The 18,725-nt window shown below is 36.2% G+C and overlaps 2 protein-coding genes across 4 annotated transcripts; one reads left to right on the top strand and one right to left on the bottom strand.

Moving 5' to 3' along the window:
* On the bottom strand, positions 2,527–4,087 carry LOC109722777 (protein BIC1-like). The gene is made up of 2 exons (XM_020250914.1): positions 3,400–4,087; positions 2,527–2,808 (listed from the first exon to the last, which is right to left on the bottom strand). The coding sequence occupies exons 1-2, from the start codon at positions 3,813–3,815 to the stop codon at positions 2,736–2,738; spliced, it is 489 nt and encodes a 162-aa protein (XP_020106503.1). The 5' UTR covers positions 3,816–4,087; the 3' UTR covers positions 2,527–2,735.
* On the top strand, positions 8,547–18,196 carry LOC109722833 (transcription factor TGA2.2-like). 3 transcript variants are annotated; one of them, XM_020250990.1, is made up of 13 exons: positions 8,547–9,746; positions 9,860–10,082; positions 10,517–10,605; positions 10,995–11,068; positions 11,204–11,416; positions 12,443–12,496; positions 12,849–12,908; positions 13,023–13,100; positions 13,202–13,247; positions 13,353–13,624; positions 14,147–14,386; positions 16,074–16,216; positions 17,704–17,836. In XM_020250990.1, the coding sequence occupies exons 2-13, from the start codon at positions 9,934–9,936 to the stop codon at positions 17,747–17,749; spliced, it is 1,464 nt and encodes a 487-aa protein (XP_020106579.1). In that variant the 5' UTR covers positions 8,547–9,746; positions 9,860–9,933; the 3' UTR covers positions 17,750–17,836. The 3 variants fall into 3 exon arrangements, with proteins under 3 accessions (XP_020106579.1, XP_020106578.1, XP_020106577.1); XM_020250989.1 differs by having other exon boundaries at positions 8,549–9,746; positions 12,446–12,496; positions 17,753–18,196; XM_020250988.1 differs by having other exon boundaries at positions 8,549–9,746; positions 17,753–18,196.

The following is an 18,725-nucleotide window of genomic DNA, read 5'->3' as shown; positions in this document are numbered from 1 at the left end:
GCTTTTACAAAAATTTATGTGGCACAGATCTTCCAATGTTAAATTTTTAATTGATTTACTTATTGAAATTTTGTATTTATATTAATTTATTAATAATCAGCTGATAAATTGTTTAAAATTAATTAAAAAAAACTAAATTTTACTACTAAAATATTTTAGATTTGTGGCATTGGATGGGAACTTAACTATATTTATTATTATTCTCTGTTTTTTTTTTGTTATAATAATGTACAAGAATCTGAGGGAGATATTTATTAACCTATATACATTTTCAATATTTTTTACCATATGGCAAGTTATTTTTCACCCTTACTAACGCGTGACATTTCTCATTTTTTATGAAAGTTGTTCTTTATCCTTACCAGCGTGTGACCCTTCCTATTTTCTTCATTAAACTTTTAATTAATGCATCTAATTAATATATCTAAACGGTTTTACTACCAAACTTTCGATTAATGCATCTAAATGGTTTCACTGCCATCTACAATTCTTACATCTCTCTCTTCAATTAATTCATTATGATCCATTTTCTTCCCTCCACCAGACTTCTAATTAATACATTTAAATTATTCATTGCCATTTGCTAATTAATACATTCAAATTATTCATTGCCATTTGCAATCCGCACCTATTCATCTCTAATTAATTTATCAATTCTCTCTCCCTCATTTTTTTCTACACACAGTCACTTTCTCCCCTCCCTCTCTCACTAATGTGTGCCTATCTCCCCTCTCTGTCGCGGCCGAAAGGATTGTTGTCATCTTCATTATTACCATCGCCAGAGAAGGCATCGTCGGTCCCATTCCAGGCACCAATTGTGAGGGACCTTTAGTGACTGTGGTAAATAAGATATACAAGAGAATGTTTAATGTTCTCTTATTATTAATTACTTCTATAATTTCTACCCGCTGTGAAGGACGAACTCCTTCACTAATTTATCATTATTTTTTAATAGTACGGCGGGAAACTCAGGTGGTGAAAATTTTAAAAATGCTGAGTCTCCTGAACGGGACAGCAGGGGCAGGGCCCTTTCCCAGTCCCATCCGTTTCCCAAATCTTTTCAGTTCACACGAATTGAGAACGGCACCCATACGTTCTCTTTTGCCGAGTTTGGAGATTAAAATTTGCCGAATTTAGGAGTCTAGCGAAGTCTCTTTTTATTTTGAGAAATAGGAGTCTAGCAAAGTCGGTGGGGAAAGACACTCGTTCGCCGACTTTTTTTATAATGACTCTTACGCAAATTTCGCTGGCCAAGAGCCTTGAAATGCCGAGTTGCCTTGAAGTCAGGATGAGGCTCACTCCAACCCTTTGATTACTGATAAACACTTCATGGACCACTTCCTTTTGGAAAGAAACAAGGCTGAGCCTGAAATGAACCGATGAAGCTACATAGCTACATGTTTTTTTTTTTTTCTTTTTTAAAGAGAGAAAGGTAGCATTTTATTCGTTTCGTTTATTTTTAAAAAAAAAATTAATCACCAAGTTTTTAGCTACTTGCGCAAGGAATGGTAAATTACATATCTACATGTTGGGGGGAAAAATAATGGATTTACCTCTTTTTTTTGGGGTAAAGATCGATAAGTGGTTGATCTTATTTTCAAAGATATCTGGTTATGTACTTAAGCAATATTAGTGACTTGAAGATTTGGTTTACAATCTCCCGGTGTGTTATGTTATCTGTTCTTAAAAAAAAAAAAAAATCAATTTTTGCATGGAATACATAGATATTAATTATATAATATTATAAAGGCATAATAAACCTTCTAGTCCATTTGGTTCAACTTAAAATCGTGAAAAATAATTTTGCATAGAAAAAAAATTTGATGGGAAAATTTTTTTTACATTTAATAGTGTCTGGTTAATTTGTAGGAAAAAAAATAATTTTTTATCGATATTTATTTTATTGAAAGGAAAAAAATATTCACATTTATTTGGTTCATTAGAAAAAAAATGAATGAAAAAACTTATGCAGCTTAAATGTTCTTTTTCTGTCGAAAAAAAAAGAAAATTGAAAATTTTAATGTTTTTCTAAATCCATATAAATACTTTTATGAAAAAATATGTTTATGTTGAATCAGGTAAGCAGAAAAATATTTCTCATGCCAAATTTTAGTTTGTTTTATGTGGAACCAAACGCCCTTTTAGTAAAGTCTCAAAGTGTGCGGAGGAAAAAGAGAAAAAACAAGACATTACAAAAAACTAAACATGAAACCATGAAAGGACAAATTGCTACACTTTGAACCACGCGACAATAAAGTACAAATACGCTATATCATACTGGAACTTTCAAAGTTTTCTGAATGAAAGTAATTACTTTGATAGATGTTTTTGTTTCAAAATACTAGGGTGCATTTGACCTAACTGAAACTTTATGCAAGCGATAAAAGTAAAATTGTTTTAAAAAACACTGCAAGGTTGGTCTCTGTAAAGATGTTTCAGTGTACTAGAACTAATAGGTTTTAAGAGGCTATAATTTTTAGCCTAGAAACTCATTTAAATTTTCTATCAGAGCAAAAATTCAATATATTTATTTGTCAAACGACGTATAATTAGTAACCAGTGAAACAAATATCATATATATACATCTGTATTAACTTCATTAAAGCATTATTAACACTATAAGAATATTTGTTTTCTACAAATTAACCTACTGGAAGACTCTTTATTCCTTTGAAAGTTCCAGATATACTTCACATATAATATGGAATCAAACGAGAACACTCTGCATGCCAAATCTATAATTCCGATTGTCCCTTGAGTGAAGGTTTTACTGTAAAAATTCTTGGTCTCTGCTCTCCGTCATGTCTCCTGCAGCAAAATGATTACTTTAGATTTAATTCGACACCCTTGTACTTATATTTTGCTATATATGTAAGTATACAAATCAAACAAAGATAGGCAGAATCAATTGTAAATTATTATATAAATTAAATTTATATTATCTTAACTATAAATATCCCAAATCTCAACATGTATATATAGATACAGGTGATAATACCCACAATATGTAATTTGATTACGTGGTTACTTTGGGCACCTTGAACCAGCTCAGGCCCCAAAAGTGCCACATGTTATGAATACAACAACAGATACATGAATATTCACCAGCAAATTGTTTGAAGATCAATACATGCATGCATGTACCGGAGTTCTTTAATAAGTACATTTGCCATTTAAAGATGACATAAAATTAAGCATCAAACTAAATATTGTTAAAAGCATTCATCTTTCTCCTAATAGCAAGCATAATCCTGGTTCGTGCTTCTTATTAATCCTTATTATCTTCTGATCATTTGACTAGTCAAATAAACCAATTCGTACAGTATCTAAGACAGGCCAGAATGAAAAACTGAAAAGAGCTAAGAGTCCGCAACAATCATGTAAAGACTCGATCCGCACCGATTTTGGATCTGCAAAGGCCTCGCACTTGTCTGGCGCCTACACTCGCTGACCAGGGCCTCCCTCGCCGACACCAAGCCGGCGGGGACGAGCGAGCTATCGAAGGCGGCACAATCCACCCAATCCTTCAGCAGGCTCTCCTGACCCCACATCTCCGGTATCCAAACTTGACCGCCCATCTCCCTCCTGTGCCTCTTCAGCCTCTCCCTCGCGCACTCCGCCGCCTCCTCCTCCTTGGCCGCCGCCGCCGCCGCAGAAGCATCTGAGCTTCCGGGCTCATCCAAATTCTCCGCCTCGCTCTCTACGGCAGTAACGGCCTCCGTCGACGGTTCGGAGACATTAGTGTGCTCTTTCGGCAAGTGGGTCGTCTCTATTTTTGGCAAAGGCGCCTCCTTGGAGTAGTCCGAGGGCTCCATGCAGCTTTGGTCACGAAACCTATGGTCCTTCTCCTTCTCCTTACTCTTCTTCTTCTTCTTCTTCTTCTTCTTCTTCTTCAACAAAGCTCAGTACTTAGTTGTCGGGGAAATGAGTGGGGAAGGGGGAGGACACGTTAAGGAGAAGAGTATGCATATGGTGTGTGGAAAGGGAACGTGGCCGTGTTGGGAGGGGTTGTGTGGCTTCTCCTGTATCACAATTCATAGGACGGAGGGGTGTGAGGTTGATGAGGGTCTGGGCATTTCTGGGGGCGCAATGGAGAGGGTGGATTTGATTGGATGGATATTTTTTTCCCTGGGGGGTGTTGGGTCACAAGAGATTCTCTCTAGCTGTGATGTTGACCCACCGTAATGGAATTTATTGAAGGGAATTTGGCTCGTGAAATTCCCCCACATGCGACGAGCACTTCTATATATGGACTCTCCTTTGGCAACTCTATTTGTTGCAAATTAAGTAAGATATGTTTCATGCATCATTAAACATCACGTTGAAATTTCCTATATAATGAACTATGCTAGCCTTTTGATTGAAAAGAGTTTATTGTTGGTGGGTCATTTGGGACTTCAGGAATAGAGCGATTTTCAGAATAATCCAAACTGACCCAACAATCGATATCTACAAAATTCAGCAGCTGACGGACCTGTGAAAGAAACTTAGTCCAGAGGAGTGGCCAAACTGTTAACATTTTTTTTTTTTTTCGCACCACACGTTGAGGCTCTTGTTGTCTCACCCATATAGCTTAATTCACCTTCTTACTGAATAAAACTGGTAGCGTGCTATCCTTGTCTCAAAAAAAGAAAGTTTATTGTTAAATATAAAATAGATAAACACCGTTCTCCAACAGTTAAAGAACGGTGTTTATATATTTTTATATTTAATATTTATGCCATTTAATTCTTCTCAAGCCTCCGCAAAATGATTTAAATATAAAAAAAAAAAAGCTATGCAAGAGGAAAAAAACAAGCTGGTGAGTATCAGAGGAAACGACGAAGAAATTACTCCGAAAGAGAAGTCGATGGTAGTTTTGTTAACTACGATATGGACACGCCATCCGCTGCCACATAATCTATGAACCAAACAAATTGAAGCTTAGTTTATGTAGTGGTTAAAAATACTTATTTTATATAAGGAATGCTTCAATACATCAGGTAAATTAAATCTAGTCGTTTATATTTTAAGGACGAGATTGACTTTTGTATACTGGTTACCTGCTCAATAGGTTACCATTCATAAGGGTAATATGAGAAAACAAATACAAACTAATTACCAAATTTGATCAACCATATACAAATATTTATTTTTTTGTTTAATTTTTTTACTTACCAAGTTAGATAGTGAAATTTGATAAGTAATAAACCTTTATAAAATTGAATTTAAAAATCAATTTTAGCTTAAACTTTATAATTGTGTACATTAAATTCAAATTTAATTTTAATTTTAATTTTCATAATGAAAAAATTTATGTTTAAATGAATAGTATATTTCAATTTAAATTGTTCATTTGATATTAAAATGACATGAAATTTCAAATATATTATCTTATTTTAAATTGTAAATCGGAATTATAAATCTGAATTATGTTTGAAATTATGTTTGAATTATGTTTGTGGGTGAAAACTTTCCAAAAATTGAATGAGATATTTTACAAAGATGGCATGTTATGAGTATAGAAATTTACCAAATGTCATTGCAAACTCCATGTAATGAAATTTTTTTAGCCCTCGTTAAAGAGGTGATTGGTACCGATGGTACCAAGTGCAAATCACCCTCTTTTAAAAGATGCATTATTACCGTCAATTTAAAAAATTTTAATGGTTAAGATTTGTTTGGTGTATAGGAGCATTGCTCATTTTATATTATAATTTAAAAAACCCTTTTAAATAGGGTATACCCATGTTTAATAAAAAAAAAAAAGTTTTAAAAATAAAAATTATTTTAATTTTTCTTCTTATATTATAAATTATGGTTGTAATCGAAAATTTTAAATTATTGAAGAGAGGAAAGGAATTAAATGCTTTTATTTTTATTTTTTGACCTTCATACTATAAAAACTAATGTTTTTTGATCACACTATACCAAACTAGATCTAAATAGTAATATAATCCAAAAAAAGCGTAACATTTTACGCCTTAGTTGTTTTTTTATTTTGATAAAATTATATGATGAAAACTATAATGATGACGGATTGTTCCCATTAATACACCATGGTTTTTTTGCACTTCTTGAAGAGAGAAATTATTATAAATTTATGCAACTCTTGTCTTTCATTCATCACTTAAAAATTAAAAGAAAGTTCATATGCATCAATCATTTGCAGGAAAGACAAGTCGATCCACACAAAGATGCAGTAAACAGTTGTGCTTCAAAAAAGGGATAATTAACACTGTTATAATAAGAGTATTTGATTTTCTAAACCGCTAAGTAACTTTTTTAGAATAACTCATATGTTGTATCATGCTATTTGCTTCTAAAAATTTTGCTAATCAACACAACAGTATTTTAGGCCCAGTTTGGATTGAAAAATAAGTTATCGGTGAATAAATTATTTAGTATAAAACTTTTCTTGTGATAGAAAGTAAAAATTTAATTTAATTCTTTAAAAAGTCTTTCACATACGATATTCATTCTAGATAACACTCTTTGAAAAATAATTAGAAAGTGAATAGAGATATTCATTCTAAGATATTTGACCGTACTCTTTATCTATCAAATACTACAAATTTTCTGAGTATATACATACTGAACAAGATTTATATGCCATTCACACATAATCTAATATCATAGTCTACATCTCCATCTAATCTATAGAGTCGGTCTAAACAACAAATTCCTTCTTTACAAGCAAAGTTCAACAACTTTAAAAGCATCAGGTTCTCCTCAGATTTTAGCGGTGACGTTGCAAATCGGCGTCAACGGTCACGATCCGCCAATTATTAAATGTGTGCCACGCGCGCCTCTGGGCCCGACGATTGTAACGGCCGAATAACCCTTACATGCGGCCCATTAGGTATTATTGCATAGGCCCAATTAGAGGCCTTCTTGTTGTCGGAAACGGCCATTATTCAGGCCATATCGGCGACCCTCGCGCCATACAACAAGCTGTGGCGGCTTCCTCCGCTCTCCCCTCTCGTTCGCCCACAATAATATACGCGTCTCACCGCACGTCCGCCATTGCTCGATAAAATGCTCTTCACGACGAAACATTGAGCTGCCACACTTTACCGAGGTGACAAATCCATGCTTTTGATTAAAAAGCCATCTCGTTTGCCTCTAAACTGTGATCTCCTTTTGTGATTTTTAATGTTGTTAACGAATGATTAGTATATTATTGGCCCTACACGATGATCTACATCAGTTAGTACCCTTATTAAATTTCATGCTTAATTCATGATGGTTTCGCAGTTTGTAGAGGCAATGCTTGAAGAATCCTGAAATATTTTGGTGGTACCGAGTTATATACTGCAATTGTAGTTTAAAATGCCGTTATTTCGTTCTCTTCCTTTACAATTTTGGCGCACAATTATGGCTAGAAGTGTTTAACTCCTCCATACATGTAAAGCACACATTGCTCGAATCCAACTAACACACCAAAATTCTAATTATTATTATTATAGCTAAGAAATGGCTTTAGTAATTGGCTAGCAGCATTGTGGATTTAGTAGTATTCCCAGAATCCCAGCAAGCAAATGATTGGCTAGTGTCATATTGTTTGAGGGAGGAAATATTAATTAACATCCGATATAACAAGACATGCATGCATATGCTTCTGTGAGTACCTTGATAACGATTCTTCCAGTATGCAAGTAGCTAGTGTGTGTTCTTTGGGAGAGACATGAAAACCTTTTTAAAGATGCTTTTATTTTTAGCTCAAAACAAAGGTAGTCAATTGCCCTGTATGCTTTGAAGTGTCTTCTCACTCTCTTAAATTACATGTAGTTATAGTAAACAAAAAAAAAAAAAAAAAAGGTAATCAGACTGTAGCAAATATTGTACAGTAGCTTATTAATTTCTTTCCCCGTCTAATCTTACATTAATTAAACACGGGGGGTAAAATCATCAGCTTAATATAATAGATATAGTTGTCATATCATGCTGTTCTTCTTTTCTTTTCTTTTTTTTTGGAGGGGAAAGATGTCAATGCATGTTATTTGACTTCACATTCTTTTATCTTTGAGGGCATTTAAAAAGTCGGATGATTAGACCTAAATAACATCAGATGCAGGGGCTAGTGTGTGATGCTTCTTTGGTTTATAAAGTGAACTTCCTCGCTCCATGTGGGTTGCTCTAGAGCTATTACTTTATTTTGGAAACATCAAATCTCATAAACTGCTGAGGTGCTGTAGAAAAATGGACCGGAGCTAACCCCAGCTACTTGCCATTCTGGAGGTCTGATTCTAGATTTTTCTACCCTAAAAATGACCAGCCAAATAGACTCTCAACTAATCTTCCATCCCAGAAACATGATGTTGTTTCCTGTCAGAGCTAAGATTGCAAACTCTCCTCAACTTTTTTAGGGTCACCTAATCCATGGCCCTTTAGAATTTGTGCCTAACCTTTTTTAGGCGCCTAACCGAATTATCCACATCGTCTGTATGCGTTGACTATGACTGCCCCCCGATCCACCGCCCATGCTGCACCTCAACCTCCCCGAGTGCGAACTCCCCCCCCGCTCCTTAACGCCGCCCCTTGGTCTCCGTCCTCCCTCCCCCCCCCCCAATCATTGACAACCATAGAAATAATTGATGAAGGATAGGTGCAACAATTAAAAAAACAGATAGAATACAACTTTCTCCATCCAGATTTTTTTTTCACTAAGAAAGGCATAAGGCATATATATAATTATATCAGAAAGGCACTTCATTATACAATTATATCAGAAAGGTACTTTGTTATTCTATTTTTGTAGACCCCAATCGGTGAGTGGCAAATCCACGCCACCATGCCTAATAGAAATATTGAACCCTAGCTAATAAGGGAGAGAAAGAGGACAACCGCCCCTAAAGAGCATAAAAATGAATAGATGATCACCACTGAACCTTTTGTTTAAAAATCTGTTTGAGGAAAAGAATCTTGTGTGCGGCATGGCTTTAGGTATTGTTGACAAGGCATGGATGTTGACCCTTCAACAAGAGGATTTAAAAAAAAAGAAAAAGAAAAAAGAAAAACAAGAGAAAAATAAGAGGAGGATAATACACCACAAATTAGTCCATTTAGAAAAGATTTTGGATTATCAAGTGGGTTAGATTATTGTAGTGTTTTAGTTGAGAGGTTATTGGGGCGATGTGTGGATTTGAGTGGTTAAAGTAAACCGCATAAAATGGAAGCAGACAAAGCTCCCATGCCCCCATCTCTTATATTATTATTATATAATAATGGAGGGGTTGCTTGTCTCCTGTTGAATGCTGGTTTTGGTTGAGTACTTTTAAATCCCCTGGAAAAGAAGGGCCCCATAGGGCGGGCCAATGGGAGATCACAGTCGGTAACAAGGAGTGGAGTAGGAGTCAGTGATTCCAGTGGCTCCTTCCCAAAGACCCAACTTTTTATATTTTTGCCATCTCTCTCTCTCTCTCTCTCTCTACACACTTTTGAGGCAAGGCTGCAAGGACAAGATCTTCTCTGCGCTGTGGATTAGTTTCAGAGGTGAAATTATTGCTAGAGATCAGAGCGGACAAGAACCTAAAGCTGCAGAGCAGAAGAGAGACAAGGAGAAGAAACTGATGAATGGTCAAGGTCCAACATCAGATTGATTAAGTTTCACCTTACCATAGTGTTCACTGCAACAAAGCTGAAGCCCCAACATCGAATTCCACCACCTCTCTCTCTCTCTCTCTCTCTCTCTCTCTCTCTTTATAGAGTTTGGGTCAAGTAAGTTTCCTCTTCTCTGGAGCACAAGAGAAAATGAGTCCCCCATGGTATGACCTCTTCTTAATCTAGCTTAGCTTTTGATATCTCCCTCCTCGCTTTATCTGTCTGTTTTTGTTTTCCAACCCTCTCGTTTTTTTTCTTTTGTCTTCTCTCTTTGCAGAAGGGAGCAAGAGGCTTGATGAGGAGCTTGATCAATTGAAGTTTTGAAGATCTAAAGCATGGGAAGCATCACTGATGGGAGTTGAGAATGTTGTAAGGAGGGAAAAAGTCTCTCAGATGGCAAGTCATGGGGTTGGTGAAACTGGGTTTCCAGAAACTGGGCCTTCAAGTCAACCTCTCGGATATGGAGCCCATGCCATCTCACCTGCCGCCATGAATTTTTTGTAACATTCTTTCACTATTTCTTCTTCTTCTTCTTCTTCTTCAAAATTAGAGGGAGAGATACAAAAGGAAAGAGGAAGAATAAGGAACAAAAAAAAAAAAACTTTACATGAATTGTATTTCTTAATGCCTTTTTTTTTTTTTTTTTTGCCCTACAGTTTTATTTTATTTTTTTCATATTCTTTTGGTTGTTTAGTACTATTACATAGAAAGAATTAGATAGCTTCCTATGCTGAGCCTTCTTCTCTTTGTTATGATAGTGCAACCAGTACTTTTTCATGGGCCAACACTTGTTCCCACCATTATCATAACTTTTTACAGATTTATTTATCCACAAATTTCATTTTCTTTTTTTTTTTAAAATCTTTTCATTCATGATTTTTGTCTATACTATTTTCATATTCATGAACTGGGTCTTTTGCTGATTGATGATCAGTGATCAAGATGGAGCTGCTTATTTTGGAGAGCTGGAAGAGGCTCTCATGCAAGGAGTTGTTGGCATTAGAGGCGATGGAGAAAGAAAATGTATCTCTCTCTCTCTCTCTCTCTCTCTCTCTCTCCAAAACATAAGCCACCTGCCCAGAAGTGCACTCCTTTCATATTCTACCGTAGGAGTGAAGGAAGTTTGAAATAGTCCTCATAAAAGGCTTCTTTGCCTTTTCCAATCTCGGTGGTCACATGAGGCTGGGAGAAGTTGGAATATATGGTGTGATACACCCCACTACACAGAAACCAACTCCCTCCCCTCTATTAGTATCTCTCTGCAACACTTGCAGAAGGAAAGGAATAAGTTCCTTTTCTAACACTGACACCTGCTCATTTCCGTTTCTTTCTGATCCTTAGACAGCTTTATTGATCTTCTGAATCCTCTCTCTCTCTCTCTCTCTCTCTCTCTCTCTCTCTCTCTTTTGTAGCCTTCTTCACCACCAGACCCCCAACTCTTGATATCTTCCCCTCATGGCCAATGAGATTCCACCAAACTCCCAAGGTATGCGCGTACCTTTGCATTTTGACTTGGTTTATTCATGAAGAAGAGAATCAGGAAACTATGTAGAAAACCAAGACTCGTGTTGTTTGGCCCATTTAGGAACCTAATTGCCTTGTTTATTTTAATGGCCCCCAGGGGAATGCACAATCAGCAGAAAGCACTGATTCAGGATCAGCTCACCATACAATTTCCCACCTTGAATCTGCCGAATCCCCAGGGAGTAGCAGAATGGCTTCCTCAGAGCTACGGCAGCAGCAGCAGCAGCAGCAAGGGCTGGTGGTGACAAGTGCTTCCCCGAGAAGCAGCACAGGAGAAGCAGTTACTTACCCGCACAGAACCCAAGAGAAGGTACTGTTTGAATGTTCTCCTTCAATTCTCTTCCCCATTATTGCAGGGCCCTAATCCCTAGAAAGAAATAAAGTATCTGTTAGTACATTTAACTTTCCTGTCCCAAGGTGTCTTCAGTTGACTATAATAATAGTCATGCTTTTATTATTACTTACGTGGCCTAAGAGTAATGTAATGCTAGTATTATTGTCAGAACTAGCATTATTGTCAGAATATCAGTAACTCTATCGGCAACTTTTCGTTAACTCCCCCGGATCCAACCTCACCTATCTTAGCAAATTTTAATAAGATCTTTAAGAGAAACCATAGTAGCACTCTAATCGATCATAGCTAGCGCGGTTAGTTAAGAATTTAATTGTTGGTATTTAAAAATTTTCATTTGAAAATTAATTATTTTATATAGTTGAATTTATTTTTTAAAAAATAGACAAAATAAATAATTTACTATTTTTTTCTTAAAAAAAAAGAAAAAAAATCATGGGAGCACTCTCATACTAATGGGAGCTTAAAACCCGAGGCTTCAAGAACTAATTCCAATAGCCATTTACGGGGTTTGACCACTAATAAAACCATTCTAAGAATAGTATTTTGGCACACATATCCCAAGGAGCATTGTGCCATTCTTGGTCTTGTAATCTTGTTAGGTTGGATCCTCAGTATTTACTGACTCCAAGAAGATTGACTCAGAGGTTGACCATGGGACAGAATCTGGCTCTTTTACGGGAGTGGATTTGCTGTAACATGTTTGTTCGTCATGGTGCATCTACAAGTTGAAAAAGGAGTTTAGGCTTTTATCAAGCCTATTGCTTTGTCATCATAAGGCGTGTAGGACCAATAAAAAGGGCATTTTGCTCTAGTGGATTTCTCTATTTTTATATATCTAAGTGGGCATCGTTAAATAAAAAAAAAGTAAAATGTCCAGCTCTCTCTAGTAGCATTTCTCTTTTATTTTTACCTTTTTGTCTCTTCTGTCTCATCTCTCAAGCTGTTAAAACCCATTTCATACACGTGCATCTCATGTGACAGAAGAAATCAGCTGGTTCCTCTGGGGAGAAAGATGGCAAGATACTTGACTCAAAGGTCATGCATATCTCTCTCTCTCTCTCTCTCTCTCTCTCTCTCTCTCTCTCTCTCTCTCACACACACACACACACACACACACACACACATTTGTACTTGAGCTTAGTTAGCTGGAAGGGTCACTGAGTGACTCATCATGCATGACTACATATAATGCAAGCATGCATGTGTATATATATATATATATATATATATAGAATTGAGCTCCTATGCTTTTAAAAGTACCAAGTTCTCTCTCTCTCTCTCTNTATATATATATATATATATATCTACATGCATGCATATGAACCATATTAATTATATGGATGGAATGTATATAACCAGCTGAACCATTATGCTTCTTTCTCAACAGACACTGAGACGCCTAGCTCAGAATAGAGAAGCAGCACGTAAAAGCAGACTCAGGAAAAAGGTATCTTAAATTGGCTTTGATCACTAGCAATAATCACCCTCAAAACTTTGCGAAATGGCGGAACCTCTTCTATATATGGTAATTTTCAGATATTAATGATTTTAATATTGCCAGGCTTATGTGCAACAGTTAGAATCCAGCAGAATAAAGCTTGCTCAGTTAGAACAGGATCTTCAGAGAGCGCGCTCGCAGGTATAAAGGAGAGTATATAAAGTTCAAATATTTTGCCTTTCGAACCACGTTTGTATCACTGTTTACAGTATACAACTTTATTTAAACATTGTTTTCTTTAGGGTCTCATCTTAGGGGGAAGTTCTGCAGGTGGAAATATCAGCTCTGGTACATACTATGTTCATTTTCATCAAAACTTTCTACGACGAAAAAATAATAATAATAAAAAATGTAATTCTACCTTATACTTCACATTAATGTATTTATGTGTAGGTGCGGCGATATTTGATATGGAATACGCTCGATGGTTGGACGAGAACTATAAACATATGACTGAGCTAAGAGGAGTCTTGCAAACCCACCTGACTGATGGAGAACTGAGAGTCATAGTAGATGGATGTCTTACACATTACGACGAGATCTTCCGGCTGAAAGGTATTGCAGCAAAATCCGATGTGTTTCACCTCATTACTGGGATGTGGAAGACGCCTGCGGAGCGGTGTTTCCTCTGGATGGGCGGGTTCAGACCCTCCGAACTCCTCAAGGTCCAACATCAACCATCATCACTATATTTGATTAACCATTTGGTTGAACGCCCTTAATTCCAAGTTCCGACCATTAGTCGTTTAGAAACAATACCACGAGCATCGAGTTTTTTCCGTTAAACCCCTCAACTACAGTTGCCAACAAGAAATGAATCAATTATAAATCTCAACTAATGTGTTATCTGCTTCTGAAAAATCCTGTCAGGTTCGGTCCCAGCGTAAGGGTTTCAGCCAAAAGTTATATAATATTGATCTCGGCAAGGAGTGAAACATTCTATTAATTAGTGACTCCTATCAGAAGCTTTTCTAGATAAAACCACGCTATTTGATGCCCAAAAAAAAAAAGAAAAAGAAAAATCTGTTTCCAAAACCATAAATTTCGCCAACATATTTGTCCTTTGTAAATAGTTTTTCCATGATCGTACATTGCCTGCATCTTCGCTTCAAAAAAAAAAAAAAAAAGGAGGCCAGCTTCAGAATTCGATGTTAATAATATTTCTGTGGTTATTTATGTTGATGCAGATATTAATACCTCAATTAGATCCTCTAACTGACCAACAACTAGTAGGGATCTGCAACCTGCAGCAGTCGTCACAACAGGCAGAAGAAGCTCTCTCACAGGGCTTAGAGCAGCTCCACCAGTCTCTCTCTGAAACAGTGGCGAGCGGATCTCTTATCGAATGCATCGACGTCGGCAACTATATGGGCCACATGGCCATTGCATTGGAGAAGCTCGCCAACCTCGAGGGGTTTGTGAGACAGGTCCTTTCATTCTCTCTACCCTATTTTCTATATACGTGACATAAACTTAATCACTAGATTTAAGACCTATATTCACATTTCTCTTAAAAACTAGCGTCCATCGAACCATCATATTCATGATCGCATAGAATCTTGCATTCCTCGAACCATCATTTTCATGATCACATGGAATCTTGTATTCCTCGAACCATCATATTCATGAGCACTGGTTGTCGAAAACTACATTACTATCAAATTATGCTGTTCAATAGATGTTTTTTTTGAGAGATAGGTAGCATGTTACCTGCTTTGTTTATTTCATTTAGCTGGTCAATAGATGTTGGACTTAAATGTCATGGGAGTGGTTACCTATATTGTTTTCTAATCAACTTGAACAGTAAATTTTCGGTCTGAATTATTCAATACCAATGGGTACGTCTTAAGAGGTACATCCACATTTACAGGTATAATGGACACTTTTAGACTGCTTATGGTCTTACAATTAATGCAAGGTTCAATAGATAATTTAGACTGAATCAAAATATTGTGTTTTTTTTTTCTTTTTCTTGTTCTAATATGCCATTGTGCTCTCTTAATTAGCATACTCCTAAATCATATGTTTTGAAGATGTTATCTGTAGATAACAACTTTATTGTTTTTCCTATGCGCTTTGCTAGAGAAAAAGACCACAGGTTTTTTTTTTTTTTATAGTAGAATTATAAGAGCTTGGCCCTTACACTGTTCCCCAGATTATATGAGACTCGAACCCACACCCTCTCTGTTGCCAAGCGATGGCTTAATTGACTTAGCCTTGAAACACTATAATGGTTCGGCTCAGTTTAGTTTTTTTTTACTGCACCAACCGTTCCTAGAGCAAGTGGTAAAGGGCTCGATGGTTGGTACCTGAGACCCAAGTTCGAATCCTATTTGATTCACATTTCTAGCTAAGTTTATTTCTAAATGAAATAAACGAAGCGGGTAGCGTGTTACCTATCTTTCAAAAAAATAAAAAAAAGTTTTTTTTTACTGCTCATGAGTGCTTCTTAAAATATTCTTTTTTTTTTTTTTTTTCCTGCTCTTTCTTTCGCTGACCTTCACCAATCACCAGCCATCTGCTCTTCCAGACTTACTTTCTAGCCTCCCCCAGTGAAGCCAGCATTAATTAAGCTACCTTTTGATGTTGTATGGCTTTGCAGAATGTTCAGAAGTCGCTGTCTCTAAACAGTACTAAGAAAAGGACCCAACAACCAAACCCTCTTTGAGTTGTTTTCATACCCATCTTTGAAAGTGTCCAAATTCCATGAACATGACAAGCTCCACCCGTTAATTCAAATGATGCCTTCATATTTATATCTATCTGCCTATCAGTTTATTTATTTATCAAATATATCTATCAATATAATTTATTATATATCAATTATATATGCATACACAAATACACAATGTTTATTATCTCAGCTTTTCGCTGTCTTAAGGCGCTGACTATTCTTCAACCACCTTTTAATCTTAATTTATCGAACCTTAATTACTCTCTCTTGAAGCCATTTCCTCAAGAAGTAAATAGCTTTTCCATCTGAGTCAGAAAGGCATTTCTTAATACAACATCACTCACACCAATTCAAAATGAATAGAATTTATTATAACTGATGCATATTCGGACTCGAACTAGTTTTGTCAACCAAACTGACTTATTTTATAACTCTTGCAGGCTGATAATTTGAGACAGCAAACTGTTCATCAGCTGCACCGGATATTAACAATCAGACAAGCCGCGAGGTGTTTATTAGCAATTGGGGAGTACCACAGCCGCTTCCGTGCCCTCAGTTCCCTCTGGGCTACACGCCCGCGAGAGTAAGCACTACTTTCACGGTTATCATCTGATACAATCTGCTTTATTTTGGTCTACGGTGGTACCATGTATGCTTGTCAATCAGTAGATCCACCTGCAATAGACGTATTATTGGGTCGATTGTGTCAACTCATGGAAGCACTCATTTAATGCTATCTTAATTGATATATGACCCACTCAAAGGATGTGGTGAATGGAGGACCACACTCTTACCTGTCAAACATCAAACAAGAATGATGGCTACTTTGACATAAATGCACTGCTCAATCTGGGTCCAAAATATGCAACAAGGAAGTAATGGACCACAGTCAGATCAAAAGTTCTTAGTCTCTTTCTTTATTGCTTTCACATATATATATCTCTCTCTCTCTCTCTCTCACACACACACACACACACACATATATATATATATAGTAGGACTGCTGTGCTCTTAAGAGCACAGAGGCCTCCGTTTCCCTGAGCCATTTTCGATAGTGGAATTCCAAATCAATAATCGGCTTTGTTAGACTTAATCTAGTATATTTGAAGTTTATAGAAAATAATTTTTGTGATTTTTCAATATTATTTACCTAGCACTCAAAAGGATTTAATATCAACGGCTGAAAATAAAAATCCTATAGAAAGTGGTGATATAGTATTAAAATTTTCGATCAGAGATATTGATCTTGTTGTAGATAGTGTAAAAAATTTTGAATCAAAATTTTATCTGATTTCAATGTTTCTACACCGTTAAACTTGAAAATGGTAGATATTAACCACTAAAACTTATTAATTTTGAATCCTCTTTCGACTACTAGGTAAATGATATCGAAAAATTGTAAAAATTATTTTCTAGAAATTTCAAATATGCTAGATCAAGTCTAGCGGAGCCGATCATCGATTCGAAAATTCTATCATCGAAAATGGCTTAGGGGCACGAAGGCCTCCGTGCTTCTAGGAGCATAGCAGTCCTGCTATCTCTCTTTCTCTTTCTCTCTCTCTATATATATAGAATTACGCTTATATACTATTATAGTATCAAACACTTGGTGCTATTCAGTTTTCGGCCATTGGATGAAAGGATAAGTGGATAGGATGATAGTGGTCCTCTAGGATTGAGTAGATGGTTTGTTGAATAGTATAATCTAATGGGTGGAAATAATCAAATGATAGATCTAACGGCAGAAAATTCGATAGTACCAAAAGCTTGGTACTATCGATAGAATAATAGCTGAACTCTCTCTCTCTCTCTCTTTCTCTCTCTATATATATATGTCCTACGGGACCACTATTATACTAATTCTACGTACAAATCTTCATCTAAAGGTCAAACCTACAAGCGCCAACGACTTGTGCTTTTAAAAGTATAGAGAGCTCAATTCTTTCTCTCTCTCTCTGTATATGTAACCTTTCATCACAAAAGCAAATATTTATTTAAGCAGTGTTGTCCCTATGATCGAATTTGGTCTCCCTTATAATTTTAGCTGCGTCTTGTTACTCAATTTTTCAGTAGGTATGTGAGGATGGCATTCACAAAATTGTGGCTCCCTTTCTAACAGGACCTTGGTTCCCGACGACAGCAACTGCAATGCGGCGGCAGAGCTACAAATAATTCATCAACCGGCGCAGAGTCATTTTTCAGCCTTCTGACTGAGGTATATTAGAAGATAACTAATTCTCCTCCGCCGCAAATTTCCTTGATCATTTGGGCTCAGAGCGGTGGCGATCGCAGTTCTAGAAATTCAAGGGAGATCCGGAGAAGTTGGAATGTTATGTAACAATCAATCCCTCGGATCCAGCAGTAGCCAAGAGAGGGGCTCAGGAGTCAAGTGAGAGGTGAAGAAGAGAATTAAAGAATGGCAGGATAGATCTGTATCAGTTTGAACACTTCACTGATGAATCATTAATGGATGACTACGTACTCTATTGCAGTTGCAGTGTAGATGAGAATGAACGAATTTTTTCTATCAAGTACTACTGCATTCATATGTTTATTATCTTCATCTCCCACATCTCCCATCTCCCACAACTTGATGAGAAAAGGACAAAACAGGAGGTTTCTTTCAGCATTTCCAGCAACAACTTTTCCAACTTTACGGCTTATTTTAATTTTTTTAAAAATCATTTTTATAATGTATAAATCGTGGGCCACGGACTATAGTGGTTGTCATTTATCAAAGGGAGGGTTCCATCAGATCAAATTGCAGACATGGGGATTTTTTTTTTTTTTTTTATCATAATTACAAAACAATATCCAATCATACTCATTAGGCACAATGAAATTGATTTGGAATATATCTTGTACACTATAACTGGTACGAAGATTTTTTTTTTTTTTTTTTTTTTGTTTTTTCCTCCCACCAACCGGGGCCCAGAATAATTTAGAAAAACCCCTGTAGAAAAGATTCTTCTGACACTGACCTGTTATTTTATTGAATTATTATATATTTTGTTTCTCAAATATTTTGGATCCCTATAAATACTCTATCTGAATTATTGATATATTAATAAACTAATATTTATTTTGTTTTG

The sequence above is a fragment of the Ananas comosus genome, linkage group 17 (genome assembly GCF_001540865.1).
Source record: "Ananas comosus cultivar F153 linkage group 17, ASM154086v1, whole genome shotgun sequence".
NCBI classification, from domain to species: Eukaryota; Viridiplantae; Streptophyta; class Magnoliopsida; order Poales; family Bromeliaceae; genus Ananas; species Ananas comosus.
This window is presented reverse-complemented; position numbering and strand designations above follow the sequence as displayed.

What these genes read in the sequence shown, in the direction of transcription:
- LOC109722777 (XM_020250914.1), bottom strand. Translation starts at nt 3,815, where the DNA reads ATGGAGCCCTCGGACTACTCCAAGGAGGCGCCTTTGCCAAAAATAGAG. An exon ending in CCTTTGCAGATCCAAAATCG is followed by an intron (nt 2,809 to 3,399) that starts GTGCGGATCGAG and finishes ATTTTGCTGCAG; the next exon opens with GAGACATGACGGAGAGCAGA.
- LOC109722833 (XM_020250988.1), top strand. Translation starts at nt 9,934, where the DNA reads ATGGGAGTTGAGAATGTTGTAAGGAGGGAAAAAGTCTCTCAGATGGCA. An exon ending in CCTGCCGCCATGAATTTTTT is followed by an intron (nt 10,083 to 10,516) that starts GTAACATTCTTT and finishes ATTGATGATCAG; the next exon opens with TGATCAAGATGGAGCTGCTT. An exon ending in GATTCCACCAAACTCCCAAG is followed by an intron (nt 11,069 to 11,203) that starts GTATGCGCGTAC and finishes AATGGCCCCCAG; the next exon opens with GGGAATGCACAATCAGCAGA.